Raw genomic sequence first — 23,647 nt, 5'->3', positions numbered from 1 at the left:
AAAACTGCCCCAGAGAAAAACATGTTGAACAAATTTTAAATTATTCAGAACTGAGGGAAGTCAACAATTACAAACAAGTCCGCCCATTCATGTTTAATATCATTCAGTATACATATACTTTTCTTCAGTACCAGTTGAGATTTCTATCAAATAAATGTATTTCAATATATGCCTTTTTAATAGTATTACATAATAACAATAAATATAACATACATTTTAAATCGCTGTTTTGATTTTGTGCACAAAATAAATATAAAATGACACCTGGGTTGATTATGTGGAATATATTTGGCTTATCTCATAAATATAATTTTATCAATCCCTTATAAATCCCAGGACTCGATGATTAAATTTGGCCAAATTAGCAAAAAGGCTCATTTAGCAACAGAAGTAACTTGACCCAAGGGTTATTACCATTACACAAAAATGGAAATTGGAAAATAATCTTATTACTATAAATGCAAATAATAATAACATTCCTAATAAAAGGTGGAAAACAAATTGAAGTGATAACCGCACAGAGAGAAAGAAAATAACGCCTTTTCCTACAAAGCATCAATACTTACAAGACGGTCTTTAAAAACTGTACATAAAAGCTACACAACAGAAAACAGGTCTACAGGGATTCAAAACTAATGGGCCAGAGTTCATAAATACATTTTAGTCTCAATTACTACCATTAATATGAATAAATAACTTGAACAAAAGTTATACCAAAAGCTTAAAAATTATTCTGCAATATGATGATTTGTTAAGTCTATATGCCTGTTACTTGTATTTATCTCCTTACATGAGACAAACCCTTGGTCCCATGAATACAAATACAAATACAAACAGGTCACTTAAAGACAAATATAAACAATATTTTGAATAATTCATATTACAAAATGATACCTTGGCCCTAAAGCCCTTAACAGTATCACAATATATTTGTAAACAAATTTAAAACAAGTAGATTTAGCACAAGTGAGCATCTCAGAAAAATGCTGCTTTTATAAGTAAACTAAATCTTAAAATTACTGGCGTTGATTTAAGAAACTTTATAAAAAAAGAGACATCTTTTATGGTCTATATATACTTGGTGTACTGATATGACTGGACATGGCAGTGATGTAATGACCTTTTCAAGCAGGACTGTCACAGATGAAGAAAACAAAATCATAGTTGGCTGTTACCTTGATCTGCTGATAAATCTAAAAACCCCAAAAGATGACTAAAACACCACAGTGGAGATTTTGATTTTTTCCCATTATCATGAAGCAAGACTAGAGTGTTATAATTATGTTTTTCAGATTCATTTTATCTGTTTTATATTTCTCGACTGATCACGGTGACGGGTGAGTGTGAACAAAACCACAAGACATATTGTGGAACATTGGCTTTGATTTGTGGCACTCCATGGTTGGATTTCTTTGGCTATCACTACCATTCTTTCATGTCCAGTTCCACTACGTTTAACTTTCCTTTCTTATCAATGGTACGGTACTTTGCTAAATCCTTCCTTGTTATAATGCCTTTCACCTGTGGAAAAAATAAAATTAAATATGATAAGTATTGATAGTTCAGTCTTATGAGTCAATCATCAAACTGAAAAACACTACATTTTGTTTAATAATTTTCCTACATAGTAATGAAAGATACCATGTCCATAGATTTATTGTTTTACCTAAAAACTCAAGTGAATAATCAATCTTGACATATCCTCTTAAATCTCATTAGAATAAAGTTCCAAGTCAACTATCAATAATAACAAACTTGTCATTAAAATCTTTGGTATTACCTCGTTATCATCATTAACCACTATAAGGTGGCGGAGTCCCAAACCTCGAAATAAAGTGAAGACCTTGGGAAGTGACGCAATCTGGAAGAGAAACAATTTTCAAACTTAATAAATCTTAAAAGGTTGTGGAATTCAAGATGTAAATGATTATAAAAGAATGCAATCTTTAATGAGCAGTGTAGAGAGTAAACCATTAATTACTCTTCAAATCAGTAAGACAATACAATTTCATTTTTAATTGAATTTTATATTGTTGCCTTTAAAAAATATTAAATTTTAATATTTCTTTCATATTAGTTAAAACAATTAAACAACTTAAGGAATTCAAGAAGAAATCAAAAACAACTTCTCAGCAACATTGAATGTTGTACAAAGTAATTGTTATCATTAGAACTAATATGTGAAAATGTATCATAGCAATTTAAAATTATTAAAACATTTTATCTGTATATGAGCTACATCACCAACTGTTACAATGATTGTTTTAAATATGTGAAAATCAAACATTATAATATGATACCATTTCACATCAGTAAACAGTAAATGACCTACCTCTGCCACGCTGAAGGGAGATGGATTCATAAAAGGTTTAAGGTCAAGAACACATTCTCTCTCCTCATCTGTCAACATACTCTGGAACACACAAAGAAGAAAAAACAAAATCATGTCAACCAATGATACTCTTAAAGGCCAATAAAATAAAAATGTAAAATGTCTTTGTGTTGGAATGTCTTGCATTAAGAAAACACCAAAATTTGAGAAAAATCAAGAGTAAACTATATTGCATTTCTCCCTTTTCCCCACAAAATAAGTTGTTAATAAATTGGTTTCTGTGCAATTATCTTAATAAATCAAAGGTTAGTCACTTTTAGTCAATTTTGATGTTGGTAAGGATAGTAGAGTTTCAACAGGGCCAGTAACCTGAGATGAACTGACCTATACAGCCAATGGAAAACTGAGATATTTCTAACAATTAATGATATAGATATTGGGTTGTCTGTGTTCTTAGAATGCTAAATAGTAATAAAATTAACAAGGATCTAAGCAACCAAAGTGCAACAATTCTTATATCTTATCTAATTGTCAATTCAATGACTTAGTGGGTGCATTTAATTATAGGAAAAGGATATAATGCATACTGAAACTTTTAATTATAATGGTACACGTCTACTATTTGCTTAATATTAATTAAACCAAGACATGTCAATCAAAAGGAGAAAAGATATTTTCTAGTTGAGTTCTAAAAGGCAACAATGTGATGTACAATAGAAATAAGGTTATTGAATTATGTAATTTTTACTAAATTAAATTAAAAGTTCTAATTTGAAAAAAAAAGTGCTTTCATCTCTACTTTCTCATGATATCACTGAAATTTCAGGTCAAAATATATACACTTAATTTCATAATTAATTTTTTTTATTATCATGACTACCAGTTCATTCAAATTTCCACCCAGAGATTTTAATCATGCTACTGAATATATTACAATAAATAAATAAATAAATAAATAAATAAATAATTAAAAAAGCAGAATGCAACTACTAATACCATGATTGTATTTTCTCAAGTACTAATAAACTCATACTTGCTAACAGGGGGTACTTGTTGCATTGTGGGCAGCATTACCAGCGCCATCTATACACTGAATAAGCCAAGTCATGTGATGCCAAACTAAAGAAAAAAGTTGGAAAAGCACACATTTGCTACATTATTTTATTAAGATGCACAACACTTCAAACATAAAGTATTTCAAACAGGTGTTACGTACTCCAAAGTGATGGTGATTAAAACTGAACAGGACACTTCATGCAGATGTAGACATATAGCACTGTTAAAGCAGATCACTTCAATTCAAAACAATATCTAAACCGTTTCATTTGCATTTTGACAGTAAAATTAACAGGCTCAAGAGATAAAATAAGGCTTTATCTCTTAGAGTAAAAAAGTTACCAGAGAAGAAATTCACACCCCCTCCAAATTTCAAAACTTGCCCACCAAATGGGTACAAGAACCACATGATCCAGAAAAAGACAACTTCCAACATGCTTAGTACATGTATCATTCATTAAAGCAAAGAACTAACTACACAATTAACATCATGCAATAAAATATAATTATTCTATTCACTGAATATTGACACACTGATATCTTATCTGTTAAAAATAAGGCCAAAAGCACTTATTACAACAATATATTCATCTTACTTCCTGTGTCCATGCCAATTTAAAATATCAAAAAAACTGCCATAGATCTAAATATAAAATTTATTGAAACGGATTCAGTCCTCTTTATTTAGTTCAAACGTATGTTAATAAGCAGTTCTAGTATGCTCACTCAAAAAAGTATTTCAGGTTTATAATCCAAAAAACTGAAATGTGCACTTCAGAGTGTGAACTGAGATACCTTTGATAAATCTTCATGTAGTAATAAGCATAAAAAGTTAAAACATAATTAAAAGCAAAAAATAGCCCACCATAACACTGAGTAACAAGGCCAAGCAGTGCAAGGGAAGCACATACCTCTACAGGAAGATTTCTAGACTTGGCATCCATGAAGTCTTGGAGACTGAATGGTTTAGGGGTAGCAACACCATTGGAAAAACTAAGGCCCTGAAAATAATTACCATTTCACAAATAAACTAAAATACTATTTATAAATATCAAAGGCCAAAAATAGGCTAAAAATGCAAATGCAAAAAGGTGACAAGCAAAGGCAGAATCTTTTTATAATTTACAAAACCTAATGATCTATTTCTTATGAACTACTAGTACAGCTATCTAAACACATTCCTTGAAGAGATATTCAATCGAAAGCTGAAACTTTTCATAGATGTCACTTGCATTGTCTGGTTAATGGTCTCATTCTAAGATGAATTCAATGCAATTAATGCAACCTGTATCAGTGACAATGCATCTTAATAAGTGGCCTAAAATATAAATAACTAACTGATATTACATGCCTTTTCTCTTAGAAGATATGTGAGCTGTGACCTGAGCATAAATCCTATCAACTTGCCGTATGTCTTAGGCTTCACCTGAAAGCACAGCAACAATCATTTTAAAACTCAGTAAAAAGAAATAAGAAAGAAAGTGTCCATTCTGAAGTATTTTTTCTTTTAATGAAGATTTTTAATTAGAAAAAAAAATGCAGATTCTCTCTTAAAAGTTAGACTTAAAATTATAAAAAAATGTAGATTCTCTTTTAAAATTAATCATCCTGTGACCCACTGTATCTTCCTAAAAATCCTGAAGTTCTTGAGAAATCCTTGAGAAATACCTTTTCTCCATCAATAGCTTCCACAACAGGAAAGCCTGAATGTCGCTTCTTACGATCTTTAAGCATGTCAATCATGGTGCCGACTTTTTCCAAAGAGTTCAAGGTCACTACACGGCGTGCCATCACATGCCTGCAATCATATCACTTCCGTAAAGTAATGAATTATTATAAATTTCAATAAAAGGAAAAAAAGAAACAAATTTCAGCCTTCTTTTAACTGATTTTAATTAGCAGATACAGGAGACTCAGTGTAAAAATAGTCTAAAATAAACCTAAAAATGTACCAATAAACTACTTTAGTTTGAATCATGATCATATTTATTTAATGCTTTTTCAGATATTTTCAAGTGTACAATGCCCTACATTTCAATCTTTCCTATTTACAACTGGATTCAAGGCAAACGTTACAACTGCTGCAGGTTATTAAGTCTCCTTAAAGTCCATGAATTAACATTAATTTAATTCAAAGTGTATTATTCAAAATTATAAGTATTTGGCACTGCTTTAAGAGACACAAGTTAACAATGATCTCCAGGCAAATATGACTGTTTTCAATTTATAATCAAATGTCCTCAATCTACCTTGCTTTGACATTGTAACACAGTGGAGGAGCTTCCCATGACAAGAAAGGCAACCCGCCTAGCATGATGTGCATGTCATAAATCCCCTGGAAATACGTCAAATAATTCAAAATTAAAACATCTTCTATCGGGTATCAGATTGGTACTGTATTTAATATCAACTGTGAAGATTGAACAAATGTGCAGCAGTACTAGAATCTATTATTTAAATTTTTTACTGCAAAACCAATAGGCGCTGTTACAGATAAAAAGATACCATTATTTTGCTTTATGTAAAAAGATGAAAATGATCACTGTGTTGATCTTGAATGTATGAGACAAAAATGAACAATCAGAATTAGAGATAACCATTAACTCATTCTGCCAACCATTATGTGAGAATGTTAATCACCTTCCAGCAATTAAGTCAAACTAATCAACCTACCTACCAATCAACTAACCAACCAACCCACCAATCAACCAGCCTACCTACCTATCAATCAACCAACACACCAACCAATCAACCAACCAACCTACCGATTAACCAACTAGTCAGTCATTCAGACAGTCCATCCATCCATTCATCAACTAACCAACTAAACAACCAACCAGTCAGTGCAAGTCAGCCAGCCAGCCAGCCCACCAACCAACCAACTAACCAGTCAGTCAGTTAGTCAGCCAACCAGTCAGCCAGCCAGCCAACCAACCAACCAACCAGCCAACCAACCAACCAACCAACCAATCAGCCAGCCAACCAACCAGTCAGTCAGTCAGTCAGCCAGCCAACCAGCCAGCCAACCAATCAACCAACCAACCAACTAGTCAGTCAGTCAGTCAATCAATCAACAAAAACCAAAGCCTACTGCATTGAAGAAGTCCGCAGTCCACTTCGTGATGAGCAGCGTAAACATGATGGGAAGACCAAACGTGATGTCTCCTGTGCACTCTATGATGATCACAGTGAGGCTGATGGTCATCCTGACAATACCACCTAGCTGACAGGCAGCTCCTATCAGGGCATACTTGCTCACATTGTTGGCCTGGAAGTTGAAAGAATATGGTTAAGGTATATAGTGCATGTTAGTTTGTTAAATAATTGTCAACAAATAAAAGTTTCAACACAGTACACCCAGTTTGAAAACAAAACTGGTCAGAAAATTTCAATCTAAAACTGGCACATTCAATAGCTCAGCACCTGGGACATATATATATTCAGGGCACATTTAGGATGAAGAGAGCTGTGTACAGTAACAGTCTGTTTACCCCCTTTCCTCTCCCCCTGACCACCCACTGCCTACCTGTACTAAGTGTAGTATCAGTCCAAACCTCTCCCTTCCCCAATGACCACCCACTATCCACCTGAACTAAGTGAGGTATCAGTCTCTTAACACACTTCTCTCTCTCTCTCTCTCTCCCACTGACCACCCACTACCCACCTGAACTAAGTGAGGTATCAGTCTGTTAACACCCCTCTCTCTCACTAACCACCCACTACCCACCTGAACTAAGTGAGGTATCAGTCTGTTAACACCCCTCTCTCTCACTAACCACCCACTACCCACCTGAACTAAGTGAGGTATCAGTCTGTTAACACCCCTCTCTCTCACTAACCACCCACTACCCACCTGAACTAAGTGAGGTATCAGTCTGTTAACATCCCTCTCTCTCCCACTGACCACCCACTACCCACCTGAACTAAGTGAGGTATCAGTCTGTTAACACCTCTCTCTCTCTCTCTCTCTCTCCCACTGACCACCCACTACCCACCTGAACTAAGTGAGGTATCAGTCTGTTAACACCTCTCTCTCTCCCACTGACCACCCACTACCCACCTGAACTAAGTGAGGTATCAGTCTGTTAACACCTCTCTCTCTCCCACTAACCACCCACTACCCACCTGAACTAAGTGAGGTATCAGTCTGTTAACACCTCCCTCTCTCTCCCACTGACCACCCACTACCCACCTGAACTAAGTGAGGTATCAGTCTGTTAACACCTCTCTCTCTCCCACTGACCACCCACTACCCACCTGAACTAAGTGAGGTATCAGTCTGTTAACACCTCTCTCTCTCCCACTGACCACCCACTACCCACCTGAACTAAGTGAGGTATCAGTCTGTTAACACCTCTCTCTCTCCCACTGACCACCCACTACCCACCTGGACCAAGTGAGGTATCAGTCTGTGAAGGCCCTGTCCCACTAGCCTCCCCCATGCCGCACCAGTCAGCAGACAGGGGATAAAGACACCACTCGACACGCTGAGACCATACGTCCAACAGGTCAGAAAGTAAAAGTACACAGCCAGTAGTGCTAAAGTCCCTGGCTCAAAATTTTCTGGAAAAATAGTCTGCTCATTAAATTTATGAGTGAGTAGAGCAACTTCATACACTGATCATATATAAAAATAACCAAAGATTTAAAGGTCTAAATGTAAATTTGTAATTATCCTGTTGTCTCAGCTGAACAGATGTATATGTACTATAAAAGTAAGAATAAAAATTTATGAATGAGGAAAAGGGAGAAATAATCATCTATAAACCCATTCTAAATATCTCACTAAATTTTACTGCACTAGTGCTGCAAACAATGAAATTTACCACTCTGCCCCCACACAAGGAGAATGGTACATAGCCTGAAAGCCTAGAACCCATAGGATTATGTGTTGGGACCATAAAATCTTTAAAAAAATATTTTGCTATCTAATAGGCATTATCTAAAGTCTTACCATCATGTAACATGCCTTTCAAACTGCCTTCTGGAGATTTGAAAAAGATCACAGAAAACTCATTCTTCTCTGCATAGTCACAAAATAACTGGAAAAGAAATTGGTTCCTTAGTCAAATAAATTGTGAAATTTCAAAGTAAGTTTATGAGCATCTAAATACAGAAAAAGTGGCATAACTGAATGATTCAGAGTACTCAAGGTCAGAGTGTATTGCTGTTTTCTACCACTGCACAACTTTCTCACTCAGTCTATTCTTATAATTTCAACTCATGTATCCAACAAAATGGAGAATTAAGACAATTAAGAAATATAATTCAATTCTTATTCAGTTCCCTTCATCTTAATTAGAAAGGACAGAAATGTGAAAGGTCCTGCAAAAGGGAAAAGATACAACAGAGGAGCAAATACTAAATTATATTTATGGGACTGTACCATATATTATTTGCTTCTCAACATTCATAATTTATAATCTACACAGTATCTTGGCACAGGCTGGGTCATAATCTTATTTAAGTCTAATCACTGTTAAGTAGAACAAGCAGTACTCTAGAAACTCTCAAAAATTGTTCTAATCACTTTCCTTTGTTATGTAGTTTCGGCAACATGTCAAGTCTGGATCGATTTTGGTTCCCAGAGGATGAAAGTTTTAAGAGTCTAAATTGACAAGTGCATTACCTCATTTCTGTTCTGAGAAATCAATTCAGTCTTTAAAAAAACATGGAGATTGTCATATACGTCTTGGCCTAAAGCGCCATCTGTAAGTAGTTAGGAGAAGTAGAATAAAAGTCACATGTGTGAACAGCTTGAATAGCGTGTTTGTCTTTATTTTATGCCATTCTATGACAGAGATTGAAATATAAATGCTGAAATCTTAACCAGGATCCACCCAGCAGTACTTCTATGTACACTTTGAAGATAATATTTCAACCTGCTTACCCACCTTCACACCCATATCATCATGAATATCCTTCTTCTCCAAACTATCTTTACAACCATGCCAAGTATAAACAAGAAAATAGGCCGTCACTGCACTGACTGCCGCTATCACCACTGCCTCCAACACTTTCAGCCATTTTTTTCTGACGAATCTGTATGCAATGAAAAAGAAAAATGGAAATTATATATGAGCTTCTGTGGTAATATAAAAAAATGTCCTTTATGAATAAGATTTTTAAAAAACTTAATATAGATCATTATTCCTAACATATAGTTATAACAGTTATTAATGTGTTACTTTTCCATCAAGAAAGTTCCAGTTTTTATGAAAAAAAAGCAACTTATCCGAGATACCATGCTTACTTTCTCCTAAACATGGACAAATGAAAAAATAAATTTCATTTATGTATATAGCACTCATTTTTTCCACAATATAGACATAAAAATAATTATCTTATTTGCTATACTTACTTTCTCCTAAATATAGACAAGTGGTAGTTCATCCTTACAAACAGTGCCCCTGTAAGGCCCCCTGAAATAGTCCAAACTCTTGTGATAAATCTCTCTTGTCAACACCAAAAATAATTAATTTGAATATTTAATATCTGACATTAAAAAACAGTATTTTGAGTGTAAAGCATCTTTGTAAACCAATATGTTATTCCGTGTCACGTACAGTATAAAGACTAACATGACATGAAGTTGGAAGGAACCAATGATATTAAAAATGATCAGACATATATTAAATCTTAACAAGCCAGACTCACCAAACACTGCCATAAGAATAAATATTGGGAATTCTATTGTATCATATGTTATGTCCTGAAAGAAATAACAATGTAATTTTTAAATTATCAAAACCAATACAATATATAATAATTTAACATATAATATAACATGCAGACTAACTCACAACATCTGACAGCTGGTTGATTATTCTACATAAGCCTAACATTTTATGTAATATTTTGTCTGACTGTGACCAAACTTGGAATTGATGTGAACAAGTCTGTGGTTACTTGCATTAAAAATATTTATTTCAGAACTGATGTAAGCAGGCTTGTGGTTAATTGCATTATTTGAAGTCAGTAACTTACGGTGAACTGTCCAAAACTGACCAGTCCTGGATTGGAGAGATCAGCAGCATTACCGTGAATGGCACTTAGAATAATGTTGACAGAAAAAGTGGCTGTCATGGAGGCAAATAACTGGAAACAGTAAGTGTTGTACAGCTTAATAAAGTCAAGAATTTCAAGGCAAAATAAGTTTGTTGCTTTGCTGATAGAATAAGATGTTACTTAACACCAGCACATACCTAGAACTAAACATTATTTTCATGTTTTATTTTCTAAAAAGGCAAAAATGTTACATTTTTCCTTCAAAAACCTTTTATCAAATTCTAAACATTTTTATATCTTAGTCTCTGACTAATGATCATTCATAATTAAGGATAAAAGAACTTCAATAATTGACTGAATTGCTAATAACTGATTAATTGAGAATATCACTCCAAAGATCATCAAATCAATCAATAATTTTAAAGGATCATTTTACCATTCTCCAGGTTAGCATTTGATTCCAAAAACTTGCACCTTCCTCCAGACTGAATAAGACGCCACCTATAGGGGCACCAAATGCTGCAGCGACGCCTGCAGCTGCTCCTGCTGACACAAAGTCCCGCCTTTCGTGATCAGAACGCAAAAACTTGAAAATCCTTGGATCATACCTGCGGCCGCACCTCCTGGCTCGTCCCTGAGAAATACCAGCTGCCACTATGGCACCGGAGTGGATCATAGGCCCTTCCTAAAATGATGGAGACTTGCATAAAAATTCCTAACCAAAAAAAGATATTTGCCATATTTCATCTTTTCAAAAAAATAATTGCATTTATCAAAACTGCAATTAAAGACAACTCAACTTAACTTTTATAACATAAAAAAGTTTTTCTTGACTGAGAGTGTCATACAGTACACTTACAGCTACATCCTGTTCTCTTGTTGTCTCATGTGATCAGAAACCAAAGACGGTGGATAGAAGCAAAGTGTATGACTTTTGATATTCCATTTCTTATTCAAGAATAACCCTGTTCTACCGACTTTCATAATATCATATCAGATGACACAAACATGATGAAAAATTTAAACCTGAATGTGCTTCTTACTTTAAAAATATTGAAAATAACCTGGCAATTTATTGTCTTACAATTCAATATTCTTTGTATGGATATGACCACATCCACCCAAAACAGTCACTTTGCTTTTCAAATGTACACATACCAAATATGGACATGGCCACACCCACACACAACAGCCACACTTACCTTCCCACAAGCCAACCCTCCACATATGGACATGACCACACCCACAGCCTTAGCCAGCAAGGCTCGGATGGTCATTAGACCTGGCATCTTGATACCATTCAGATAACATTTCACCTGTGGGATGCCACTCCCTGTAGCCATCGGCTATGAAAAAAAAATAATAAAACAACAACACTAAACAATTTTGTTGTTAAAAATTTGATTGTACATTTTCAATTGTTACTTGAATATAAAATCTGATTCAACACTTGTGAAAGTTGAAGCAATGTGATGCTAACTATGGGACTACTAAATTGGGTAAATTCTTGGCCAAAATGGTGTGCTGAGTTTACAAAAGGTTGTACTTATATGAAGCTGTCCCAACTTGTCTGGAAATGCAACCTCACCTCTAGATATGTGACTAGTGCTGACCCCAAGACAACACAGAAACAATTGATTACCACCCACACCACCAGAGGGATTGCAAGACAGCCTGGAGTCTGAGAATCTGTGCATTCATCTGTTACTGAAATATAAAAATTGGGACAGATAAAATTCAGTTTTAACAATTCTTAAAAGATCTAGGGAATGGGGCATTTGATCAAAAAATATTAGTTGCTAATTTTGATTAAAAGACACAAAAATCACTGACAAACAGTCTGAAGACATTGACTTCTTAAACTCGCACAACTAAATGCATGAAGATATTGATCACTTTTAGCCAACTTCTCAAAACTGGTAAAGTGTAGATTGTTGATACAAGGAATTGTTCCCTATGCCTGTAAGTTACGGATGTTACCAATCTGATCAGCAAATAATCATTCTGTTACCTTACAGCTTCATAGTTGTGCAGATTTAATTATACAAGATCTGATCATGACCGAGAGTCATTTACAATTAGTTGCTAACTACAAAAAATCTAAGTTAAAATAACTTTCTTTTCTATAATTTTACAGAAAAATACTTACATGTTTGCAGAGCAAGAAACTTATAATGAACTATATAATCCACAGACATTTCTACGCCAACGGCCACTAGCGCTGTGCAGAAACCAATAAGAAACATTACAATCCATCTGCTAAGCCACTGCCATTGTATATTCTGCAAATAAAATAAAATTAATGGAATTGGTCAGATGCTGCCATCTTGAAATAAATAAATGAAAAATGATACCGATTAAAATAGGTAAACACTTTACAGATATTATCATCATCATCATCAAGTGTCAGACCTGGTGCAGGCATTGCTGATCATGGTTCTCCACTTTACTCTATTTTCAGTCGACTTGATGATCTCATTTATTGTAAAGATATTATATGCAGATATATAAGAAGTAAAAATTAATTAAATTTAAATAAACCTGATGGTATACAAATGGGTATTTCATAAATTCAATTTACAGTTATAACATGGGTCACCCGAGACAGCCTGAAGTCTCAAAACTTTGCAATCAATCTATTAATTAACTTAATTAACATCAAGTCAGATTTCACAGGGTTTGGAGGACAGTGAGTCACAATAATGGCAGACTAACAATTTGTCCACAGGAATTTTTCTGGTCGTTTTCTTTTAATTTCTAAAGAATAAGTCTTTTGCACAACAGACTATATTTACTATGTTTTTGTGTTTCTTTTGTATTTCTTTTTCAGACAATATTCTTGGCGCATAGATCTTATAGCCAAAAGCCCAGCCCCTAACAATGACCTCATGCATATTCTTGCATAAGTTTTATTATCTCAAATGACATCACACAGTGTCCACAGCCTCATTTCAGGATTATTTTCATTAATAGCATTTCACAGAAAAAAATTCAATAAAGCTCTGTGAAAAACTTGTGAGAGCACAATAAAACCCTGTTCCAGTAGTACCTAGATCGATCTAGCAGGATCCACCCATCTACAAGGGGTTTCTCGCTGACTTGCTTTCAGCTTAAATTGCTCTGAGGTCTGGTACGCCTACTGAAGCTGTTAGGGGGTCATTAACTTTAGTTTAGCAGCTTCAGTATGCCTGCCAGACATTTAAGCCGCTTACACTGAAAGCAATGAGGGAGAAACCCCTAGGAAATGAGTTGATCCTGTTAGATCGATCTAGGTAAGGGAATGGGGTCTAAGACACATAATACCCAGGCTATGTACTAGATTATTAAATTTACCTTCTAGTACACAAACATATTAAAAAAAACTTGACACTCAAAAAATAACACAGTAGCTTGCACCGAGAGGCATCAGTTCCTGGAAAATTTGATTAACATCCAGATAACCGTTACTCATTTATTTAATTATCTTCTAACTGAGCAAATATGATGGTGTTATCAACTTAGCTAATTCACACTAGGGTTTAGTTAGGTTGTTTCTGAAGGAATCTAAATGACATTAGCACATCCCACTGTGATCAAAAGGATGGATAAAATCAGCCGTGTTGGTGGTGTGCCTGGCTGTGATGGGGTTTGCAAAGTAGCAAACTATGAGGAAAGAGACAACAAACAATCAGCTGAGATGTAAGAGCACATTCAGAACAGTGGACTAACAGATCTGTGGACCAAATATGGCAAACCACTTAACAGCTTGCCGCTCAATTCCCAATTAGACACTGAATAGATTCTCCGAGGGGATTAGGCAACAAGCATTGAAGTGGGTTGGCCATACTTGATCTGCATATCTGTTTAACGGCTGTTCTGATTGTGCCCTATGTGATGATGTAAAAACTACAAGGCAATTTTATCACTTCAAGAAAAGGAATCAATCATTTCAATCAGCTGCATAAGATTTTTACTTGAAATATCAAGCCAAACACAAGTTACGAAAACTTTTGTTGCATGGTCACGTAACAGTGACAATGAATACCTTTTGTTTGTAACAAATTGACAAAATTTTCGTGTGTAATATCAATGTAATATCATGGGCTAAGTTGGGAAGTTGTACAGTAAAAAGAAACACTGCCCCATTTCCATTCTTGGTTTGATCCTCTAAAATGATTGTGTTTAATCATTTCTTACCTTATATTCTAAACTGTTCTGATATTCTTGAAACAATGAGTTCTCATTAATTTCATAATCAAGACCCTGCAAAATACAATAATACAAATTTTAAGTTTAACTTAACTTCATTTGATATATCAGACACATGGCTTTATTTTGAAATTGTATATAGCTAAAGGGAAATTTTTAAAGCAACAAAATTGACAGAATTCCAGTTGAAATCATTTGACATAATTTTGAGTCTAGACAGCTAAATTAAACTAACTTCTTAAAATATTTCACTGAGGACTACTTCACAAAATGGAACTAATTAATTTATTTCTCCTGACAACCCCAACCCCGTATTTATTGCTACAGGAAAAGATATAAATAACAATTGTTGGTCTTTATGCTGTTTTATTTCCCTAGCTACTTAGATAGCTTTTATTTATCATTCTGATTGAGGTCAAATGCACTTTTGTCAGAGTAATCCCAACATTTGCAAAAATAAATTTCAGAATTAGAATCATGTGATTATTAAAAAAAAACAAAGTATTTCAGGTACATCTATCAAATTTCTGGTCAAGTCTGTGTTGTGATCTTACCTCGTAAGTGGTCACCAACCTCTTCATTGGCTTTAGAACCTCTGGTCTCTCCTCAGGAGCAAACTGTTCACTTTCCACAACATATTTTCTAAATCCCTAAAGAAATATAAAATATAAAAAAAAAATTAATTTGTTATTGGACCCACCTGGTAATTAGTTATATATTTCCATAATTCATCAATGTATAAAAATCCCCATTAGATGTGAATCTTTTTTTTTTTTTTTTGTAGGTCTTACTTATCAAGAATGAGGAACTAAAATACTAAATATTACATTTTCTAAAAGTAAAATCAAACAATCAAATACTGAAGTGCTGTGTAGATTAACTTACAGGCACTCTTTATCTGAAAAATAGATGTAACTGCAATAAATGTTTTAAGATGAAAACTCCCTTTTCCTCTGTTGACATTTAATGCTAACAGCAGCTCAGGAGAAAAAGCAAACCTTTCTCTCCCTCTGCATTCCTAAAACAAATCTACAAGTCTTAAGAGAGACTAATTTGACCCTTTAAAAGGCAAAAAAAAAAAAAAAAAAAAATACTGATTGGTGGAAAATTCCCACGTCAGCCAATACGTATACCTAATGGTAATTACCAGTGCCTACAAATCCTTCCAACAAACACCACAACATACAATCATTGCTTCTTAATATCCAAGGTGAAAAAAAACAAAATATTCATCTCAAAACTGACAATTTCAGCCTAATCTGTGACAAGATTCATTTGTACTAGTTCTCAAAAAAATGAATCATGTCTACACAAAGACTTGTAAAAATTAAATTATGCTTTTAAATTCTGTTGTAAGTTATGCATCTAAAATGGTGCCTACCTATTTTAACAAATAATTTAAAATAAATATTGTATTTTTAGTTTTAAAAGTCATCCCAGAAACCAAGACCCTTAAGACTCATTCCTATTTTAATAAATAAATAAATATTGTATTTTTAGTTTTAAGAGTCATCCTAGAAACCAAAACCTTTAAGGCTCATTCCCAGTAAAACTGTCATTCTACAGAGATCAACCCAACTCTGCCGTGACTCTTGTTGACTGCAATCAGATTAACAGGCCCCCTGTTGGCATTAAGTAGAAAAGTACAAAAGCTGGTGATAATACAAGTACAAGAGGTGTGATAATTTGCAAAACTGATTGCATTCAGTGAGAGTCTCCAAAGAGTTCGACTGATTTTCAAAGAACAATAGTTTCACTGGGAATGAGCCCTTGGCCTATTAAGTTGCGGGATAATTTCAAGTGAAACAAATCAACTGAAAGTGCTTACATCAATTAAGTTGTTATGTTGACAGAATAATATACATTTTAGCTTTATAATATACATTCCTAAGCATCCCTGATCTAATCAATTCCTTGATCAAATATAATTTATACAAAACAATAAAATAATAACTAGAGGATCAGAGAGGCGATACCGCCTCTGAATATTGTACCACCAGCTGGAGCAAGCGCATTCGTATAGACCCCCACATACACAAAATAAGGGACACAGTCACCAGTCTTGTGCTTGACAAGCTGTAAACATGCAATCAACAAGAATTTTCAATATATGCAAAAAATATATGAAACTAAAAATGGTACAATCAAATTTAAGTTCATCGTAAGGTAGGTGAAAGGTCATTTTCAAGGTCACAGTAAATTGCCAGTATATGACTTCCTATTCAAGTTCAATAGTAACTATGGACCTATCTCTGCCAGGTTTGGAGTTAAAAGAGAAAGAAATTAGCAGAGTTCAGTTCATGATAATAAGTAGATCAAAGGTCAATTTCAAGGTCACACTTAGATTGCCAGTATATGACTTCCTATTCAAGTTCAATAGTAACTATGGACCTATCTCTGCCAGTTTTAGAGATAAAAGGGAAGCAAAATTTGCAAAGTTCAGTTCATGGTGAAAAATAGGTCAAATATCAATTTCAAGGTCACAGTGAGATTGCCAGTATATGACTTTCTATTCAACTTCAATAGTATCTATAGACCTATCTCTGCCAGTTTTGCAGATAAAAGGGACTAAATGTTATAATTTTGGAGTTACCATAATGTGCCATAAATTTCCTACAGAAAAGATTAATTAAAATAAAGAAAACATCATTTTGGTCAAAATTCTTAAAATAGGAGGTGCTCTGAAGTTCCAGAAGTTCAAATTTGATGAAATAATGTCATTTTTGACCACAAGTTGTCTGCTTTGCCAAGCCTTATGTATTATTTTTCCGGAGTTCAAAATTTATTATCCATTACCGTACTGCACATTTTGCTTTCACCAGCAATATGTATTTTTTGATACAGTGTAACTTAAGAGATAAAAGGGAAGCAAAATTTGCAAAGTTCAGTTCATAGTGAAAAGTAGGTCAAAGGTCAATTTTAAGGTCACATTTAGATTGCCAGTATATGAATTCCTATTCAAGTTCAATAGTAACTATGGACCTATCTCTGCCAGTTTTGGAGATAAAAGGGAAGCAAAATTAGTAAAGTTCAGTTCATGGTGAAAAGTAGGTCAAAGGTCAATTTTAAGGTCACATTTCGATTGCCAGTATATGACTTCCTATTCAAGTTCAATAGTAACTATGGACCTATCTCAGCCAGTTTTGGAGATAAAAGGGAAGCAAAATTTGCAAAGTTCAGTTCATGGTGAAAAGTAGGTCAAAGGTCAATTTTACGGTCATATTAAGACTGCCAGTATATGACTTCCCATTCAACTTCAATAGTAACTATGGACCTATCTCTGCCAGTTTTGGAGATATAAGGGAAGCAAAATTTGCAAAGTTCAGTTCATGGTGAAAAGTAGGTCAAAGGTCAATTTTACGGTCATATTAAGACTGCCAGTATATGAATTCCTATTCAAGTTCAATAGTAACTATGGACCTATCTCTGCCAGTTTTGGAGATATAAGGGAAGCAAAATTTGCAAAGTTCAGTTCATGGTGAAAAGTAGGTCAAAGGTCAATTTTAAGGTCACATTAAGATTGCCAGTATATGAATTCCTATTCAAGTTCAACAGTAACCATGGACCTATCTCTGCCAGTTTTGCAGATAAAAGGGAAGCAAAATTTGCAAAGTTCAGTTCATGGTGAAAAGTAGGTCAAAGGTCAATTTTAAGGTCACATTTAGATTGCCAGTATATGACTTCCCATTCAAGTTCAATAAAAACTATGGACCTATCTCTGCCAGTTTTGGAGATATAAGGGAAGCAAAATTTGCAAAGTTCAGTTCATGGTGAAAAGTAGGTCAAAGGTCAATTTGAAGGTCACATTTAGATTGCCAGTATATGACTTCCTATTCAAGTTCAACAGAAACCATGGACCAATCTGTGCCAGTTTTGGAGATAAAAGGGAAGCAAAATTTGCAAAGTTCAGTTCATGGTGAAAAGTAGGTCAAAGGTCAATTTTAAGTTCACATTTAGATTGCCAGTATATGACTTCCTATTCAAGTTCAATAGAAACTATGGACCTATCTCTGCCAGTTTTGGAGATAAAAGGGAAGCAAAATTTGCAAAGTTCAGTTCATGGTGAAAAATAGGTCAAAGGTCAATTTTAAGGTCACATTTAGATTGCCAGTATATGACTTCCCATTCAAGTTCAATAAAAACTATGGACCTATCTTTGCCAGTTTTGGAGATATAAGGGAAGCAAAATTTGCAAAGTTCAGTTAATTTGCAAAGTTCAGTTCATGGTGAAAAGTAGGTCAAAGGTCAATTTTAAGGTCACATTTGGATTGCTAGTATGTGACTTCCCATTCAACTTCAATAGTAACTATGGACCTATCTCTGCCAGTTTTGGAGATATAAGGGACTAAATGTTATAATTTTGGAGTTACCATAATGTACCATAAATTTCGTACAGAAAGATTAATTAAAAAATAAAGAAAACATCATTTTGGTCAAAATTCTTAAAATAGGAGGTGCTCTGAATTTCCAGAAGTTCAAATTTGATGAAATAATGTCATTTTTGACCACAAGTTGTCTGCTTTGCCAAGCCTTATGTATTATTTTTCCAGAGTTCAAAATTTATTATCCATTACCGTACTGCACATTTTGCTTTCACCACCAATATGTACTTTTTGATACAGCGTAACTTGAAAACCGTATGGAATACAAAAAAACGGAGGCCACCCCCAGTGTTGGGCTTTACATGCTCTACAAAATGCAAAAAAGAATGGGTCTCTAGCATTAATAGTTCCCGAATTAGAGACAGTTTTCAGTTTCGGTACTTTATGGCCGCTACTCCCATGAAAATGCACCGATTGACCCCAAATTCACGGAGATGAAAGATGACCCGAAGGGTTACACTTTCCAATAATATTATTGGTTAAGTCTGTGTGGTATCTGAATAACAGGGCAAAAAAAATTTTTTTCGTAAAAAAATTCATTTTTTTGAAATTTTTGGCCCGTTTGACCTTGAAATAAAGGTCAAAGGTCAAATCCAAGGGCATATTTGAAATCTACACATATGACTTTTGGAAAGCTGTCTGTAGAAATTTTTCCCATAACTCCTTCCGTAGGGTAGATAATTAGCATTTAATTTTGCCATTTTTAGACAAGGGTGCATTGCAATGAGTGCCACACCTAGACCCCAATACCGACAAAAGCCAAATTTTACGTGGAACGAGTTGAGATTATAGGTGATCGAAATCCAAGAGATGGGTACAGGGACCCTTACCGTCTAGGAGGAGAAGCAGTAACGGTGACTTGGCGGCGGAGCCGCAGGAGCCGGCGGAACATACGGGTCGGGACTAAAACCATGGGTACCGCCAGCGCCTACGCTGGTGGTACAATTAATGCAAGTCCGAGACTGTTTATTTAAGAGTACTACTACAGATCTATCCTGCTTAAAGTTGACAAAAAAATTGATTTATTACCTTCAATCCAGTTTTTGACTTCAATTAAAAGATAGTCTTGTACTGCTAGCAAGAAAATAACTCCTTACAGCACTCTTTCCATAGAAATTCCTGGGAACTGTGCTATTTTTGAATTAACTCTCAGCTATATCCTTAATAGCAAGATTCCCACACGCAACAAATACCTAGTAACAGTTACTTCAGTCCAGGGGTTTTCCCAGGATTGGGGGTACAGGCCGTCCAAAATTACCATCGGTAATTTCCTGCAAAATTTCCAGGTGTCCAATTATCCCTAAAACTGTCATATTTCAAAGAAATCCATAAGCCGTCCAGCCGTCTTTGAAAATATAGGCCGTCCAGTGATGCTGGCGGCTGTCCAAATGACAGCTTGAAGGTTCGCTGGCAAAACCCTTGCTTCAGTCCAAAGGGAACTGAGTACAAGCACTTCAAGATTACAACTTAATTAAATCCAAGCCCAAAATATTGAAAGATTTTTTTTAATACTGAAAAAATAATCAATGATTGAGCATTGACATTTGATGCAACTGGATTTCTTTTGGATATCTGCCTACCATTAATATTTGCTTCAATGAATTTTTTGTATGAGCTTCCTAGCACAAGTCTATAATTTCAGCAGAAAAAAATACAATGAAAGATGTGTGAAGAATTTTCTCATTAATTTTCAAACTTAGCAGTGCAATATTTCAGTAATCAGTAATTTGATCCTTCTTTAGAAACATGACTGCAATTTAACTGATTGAATCATCCCATGAAAAAAAAAATCAGTACAAAATGAACATTTTCCATAACAAGAATTCACCATGATAATTAAGAATCTGGACAAATAAGGCATACCAAATTGTCCAGCAAACATGATGCACTTCGGGGTCATGATCAGCCACTGGTATCAATGGGATGGCAGATTAACTCTTTGCCTATACATTTTCAATGATTTTTTTGTTTTGTTTTGTTTTCTCTTATCCAGGCAAAAGATGAATTTTTTTAGGATCTTCTGCAATGTATGCACTTTACCCTGCCTATATATCAGCTAAAGGGAACATGCTCAAATCCTTATTTCAAAAGACCCTCTCATACTATGCCTCTCTAACCATAGACAGGATTACAGACAAAGCATATGGGTGACTGCAATCAAATGCTTATGCTTCACAAATTGAAGACTGCAGTGTAGTTTACCAAGGCCAATCTAAACATGACTTTAATTCACTGTTGTCAAGTTTTAAATTCAAAATGAATAAGAACAAGTGGCCACTGGTAAAACTTCTCACATACATGCCAACACTTCTTGCATAAGGAAAAAAGAACCATTTCAAGCCCAACTAAAGGAAGAGGTTCCAAATAGAAAAAAAAACTTACCCTAAATTTCTTAGACAGCAACCGGGTTATACTACTCTGAGCAGAAGTGATTGTGTCACCCTGTCCGTCGCCTGGATACCAGTCTTGCATTGCTATGGTAACATATTTCTGCGGCTTATTACTGGTTTCCACCACTGTACCCACTTTATCAGCGGTTGTCAGCTGATCTGACAAATCAGATTCTTCTCGGATAAGATCTGGTCTCTTCTTGCCAGCGGGTGGTGGTGGTTTTGCTGTACGTGTCCGCTTTGAAACAAGAAGAGGGCTTTTCTGTTTGTCTTGTGGGCTATTTGGGTCATTTGATGTTTTTTCATCTTTTTCATTTTCTCTGTATTTCTTGAAATCCTAAATGATAAAAGAAAGTGGTATTTAAAATAGTTAACCTGATAATACATTTGACATAAAGAATACATGTATGTGGTAGTGACAGACGCTTGTTAATTAAATGAATTTGTTCTATCAAACTGGCAGGGAAGGTTTCACTTCCAATTGAAAATATAATAATAATAAAATATAATAAAATAGGCTATAAAATTTCACATAAGTGTATTTTATGCTCTTTGGGCAACTGTAATTACTGTAATAAATTACTGAAAAAACTTTTTAAGTAATTCTATGTTCAAAGACAATGCTTTGTTATAACACAAAAAATATTACTTGTCAATGAATAAGTGAGTGGGTTCACAGCACAAATCACACTATTTACAGTAACTGTAGCTATAAAAAGGTCAACATTGAAAAATAAATATAGAGGACTAAAAGTGTGGTGTTAAAAATGTGTGTGCTGTTATCATACCTTGAATTTTGAAGACAGTATTCTAGTGATACTGTTCTGTGTTAGAGATTCATTGTCGCAGGAGGCCTCATCCTCTGTGTTATCGGACGTACAGACTTGGTTAATCTCCCCGTTTTGGGGCCTATCTGATGGGCCTGCTACATCCTCTAAGTGAACTGGTGTTACAGTGAACTGAAAGATTAAAATGTAACATTACACGTAAAATAAAGTTTTAAGTTAATATTATGAAGTGTGAGTTCTAATCACAATTACTATGAATTTTGAAAATATAACTTTAAACACATATTGTGGCTCTTTACTTTAAAGAAATCAAAGTCAATAATACTGTAAAAAATTAATCAAAGTTATACTAGCATCAGATCATCTCTCTCTCTCTCTCTCTCTCTCTCTCTCATAAACTACAGCATATTCGATATTTCAGTTTCTCCCCCATTATTCACTCCATCCTTCCTTCCTTCCTACCACTATCTTTCCATCATCAACCCACTTTAAAACCTTGCTCTTTTGTATTTTAAATTGCAGTCAAAACTCAAGCTTGCAGACAAAATAAAACACACCATGTGTGGTTCCATGGCTGTGCCTGTGGGCCCTGCCATCCTGATAGTGGATCTAAAGACTGGGAGAGGTGAAAGCAAGCCTTAGTGTGCCGAAGGATAAGGCGGCCAATTAATCACTGAACCTTGCCACTTTGATTGTACCCAAAAGAATCATAAATAAAGCACTGTGGTACTGCTGCAACCTAAGATCGTAGGTCAATAGAACTTTAACTATTTACATGCTTGGCCAGTACTAGTTTTTGAAACCTTGCAAAGTTTTTTTTTCTTTATTTGCAAGAAAAGATTTCCGTGAACTTTTTGGAAACAACGTGCTTAGTCTGGCAAAATTTTCACAAAGTTATATCTCTTTTAAAAAAAGCATACCCATGCATGCTTAACATTATAAATGTCTTATCAAAATAAATATCAAATCAAAGATCTCTTTATCAAGCATTTGACACACGCTAAACATTATTTTACACATCTCTATGCTAAGTGTACAGAGAGAACCAAATATGTAAGAATGTCACATCTTACACAATATACTTTGTGCCTAAACAAGTCTGCAACAAATTAGCAAAAGCACAACACATTTCAACTGAAATGAATTCAGGTAAACAGTGATAATCGAAAACTACACTAGGCCTGACTGTGCCACTTCATCTTTGTGCTCGATTTTGAATCACCATTAACTGCTTAAAGAAAAATTGTGCACTCACTATTAATATTAGAATAACTATATATTATCAATCTTTCTACCCAGATCTGAGTTTGAGTACTGTGCAACCTTACACTGTCACTGTCAGTAGCATTAGGATTCTCACTGACGGTTTCTTCCAAGTGGCTGTACTTGCCACAGATTGTCTCCAAAGGGCAGTTTTCACAAACAGTAGTTTTCAAATATAGATACTTGTCACAATCCTCATACATCATCTCTGAACTGTTACCAAATATTTGATCAGAAAAA

General features: G+C 34.7%; 1 protein-coding gene across 3 annotated transcripts in view; it reads right to left on the bottom strand.

The window, feature by feature from the left end:
* Window positions 1–74: 74 nt before the first annotated feature.
* The window catches only part of LOC106153443 (H(+)/Cl(-) exchange transporter 7-like), a 36,006-nt gene continuing 12,433 nt past the window's right edge, over window positions 75–23,647 (bottom strand). The window contains exons 1-23 of one of the 3 annotated variants that reach the window (XM_087010693.1): window positions 22,702–22,891; window positions 22,145–22,315; window positions 21,349–21,693; window positions 15,139–15,234; window positions 14,573–14,638; window positions 12,546–12,678; window positions 11,985–12,103; window positions 11,599–11,742; window positions 10,833–11,081; window positions 10,376–10,486; window positions 10,046–10,100; window positions 9,750–9,810; window positions 9,283–9,430; window positions 8,343–8,430; window positions 7,776–7,951; window positions 6,480–6,656; window positions 5,638–5,723; window positions 5,057–5,186; window positions 4,740–4,814; window positions 4,300–4,389; window positions 2,333–2,413; window positions 1,781–1,861; window positions 75–1,521 (exon numbers count right to left, since the gene is read on the bottom strand). In XM_087010693.1, coding sequence (XP_086866819.1) covers window positions 1,423–1,521; window positions 1,781–1,861; window positions 2,333–2,413; window positions 4,300–4,389; window positions 4,740–4,814; window positions 5,057–5,186; window positions 5,638–5,723; window positions 6,480–6,656; window positions 7,776–7,951; window positions 8,343–8,430; window positions 9,283–9,430; window positions 9,750–9,810; window positions 10,046–10,100; window positions 10,376–10,486; window positions 10,833–11,081; window positions 11,599–11,742; window positions 11,985–12,103; window positions 12,546–12,678; window positions 14,573–14,638; window positions 15,139–15,234; window positions 21,349–21,693; window positions 22,145–22,315; window positions 22,702–22,740 — 2,820 coding nt within the window. In that variant the 5' untranslated portion in view covers window positions 22,741–22,891 and the 3' untranslated portion in view covers window positions 75–1,422. Of the gene's footprint in view, window positions 1,522–1,780; window positions 1,862–2,332; window positions 2,414–3,365; window positions 3,452–4,299; window positions 4,390–4,739; window positions 4,815–5,056; window positions 5,187–5,637; window positions 5,724–6,479; window positions 6,657–7,775; window positions 7,952–8,342; window positions 8,431–9,282; window positions 9,431–9,749; window positions 9,811–10,045; window positions 10,101–10,375; window positions 10,487–10,832; window positions 11,082–11,598; window positions 11,743–11,984; window positions 12,104–12,545; window positions 12,679–14,572; window positions 14,639–15,138; window positions 15,235–21,348; window positions 21,694–22,144; window positions 22,316–22,701; window positions 22,892–23,647 lie in introns of those variants that run through there. The other 2 variants (XM_087010692.1, XR_015333808.1) reach the window with 2 other exon arrangements.

Source organism: Lingula anatina, chromosome 4 (genome assembly GCF_051362555.1).
Source record: "Lingula anatina isolate TDL-2025a chromosome 4, LinAna3.0, whole genome shotgun sequence".
Classification (NCBI taxonomy): domain Eukaryota; kingdom Metazoa; phylum Brachiopoda; class Lingulata; order Lingulida; family Lingulidae; genus Lingula; species Lingula anatina.
Note: the sequence above shows the minus strand (reverse complement) of the source record. Positions and strands in the feature narration are given on the sequence as shown.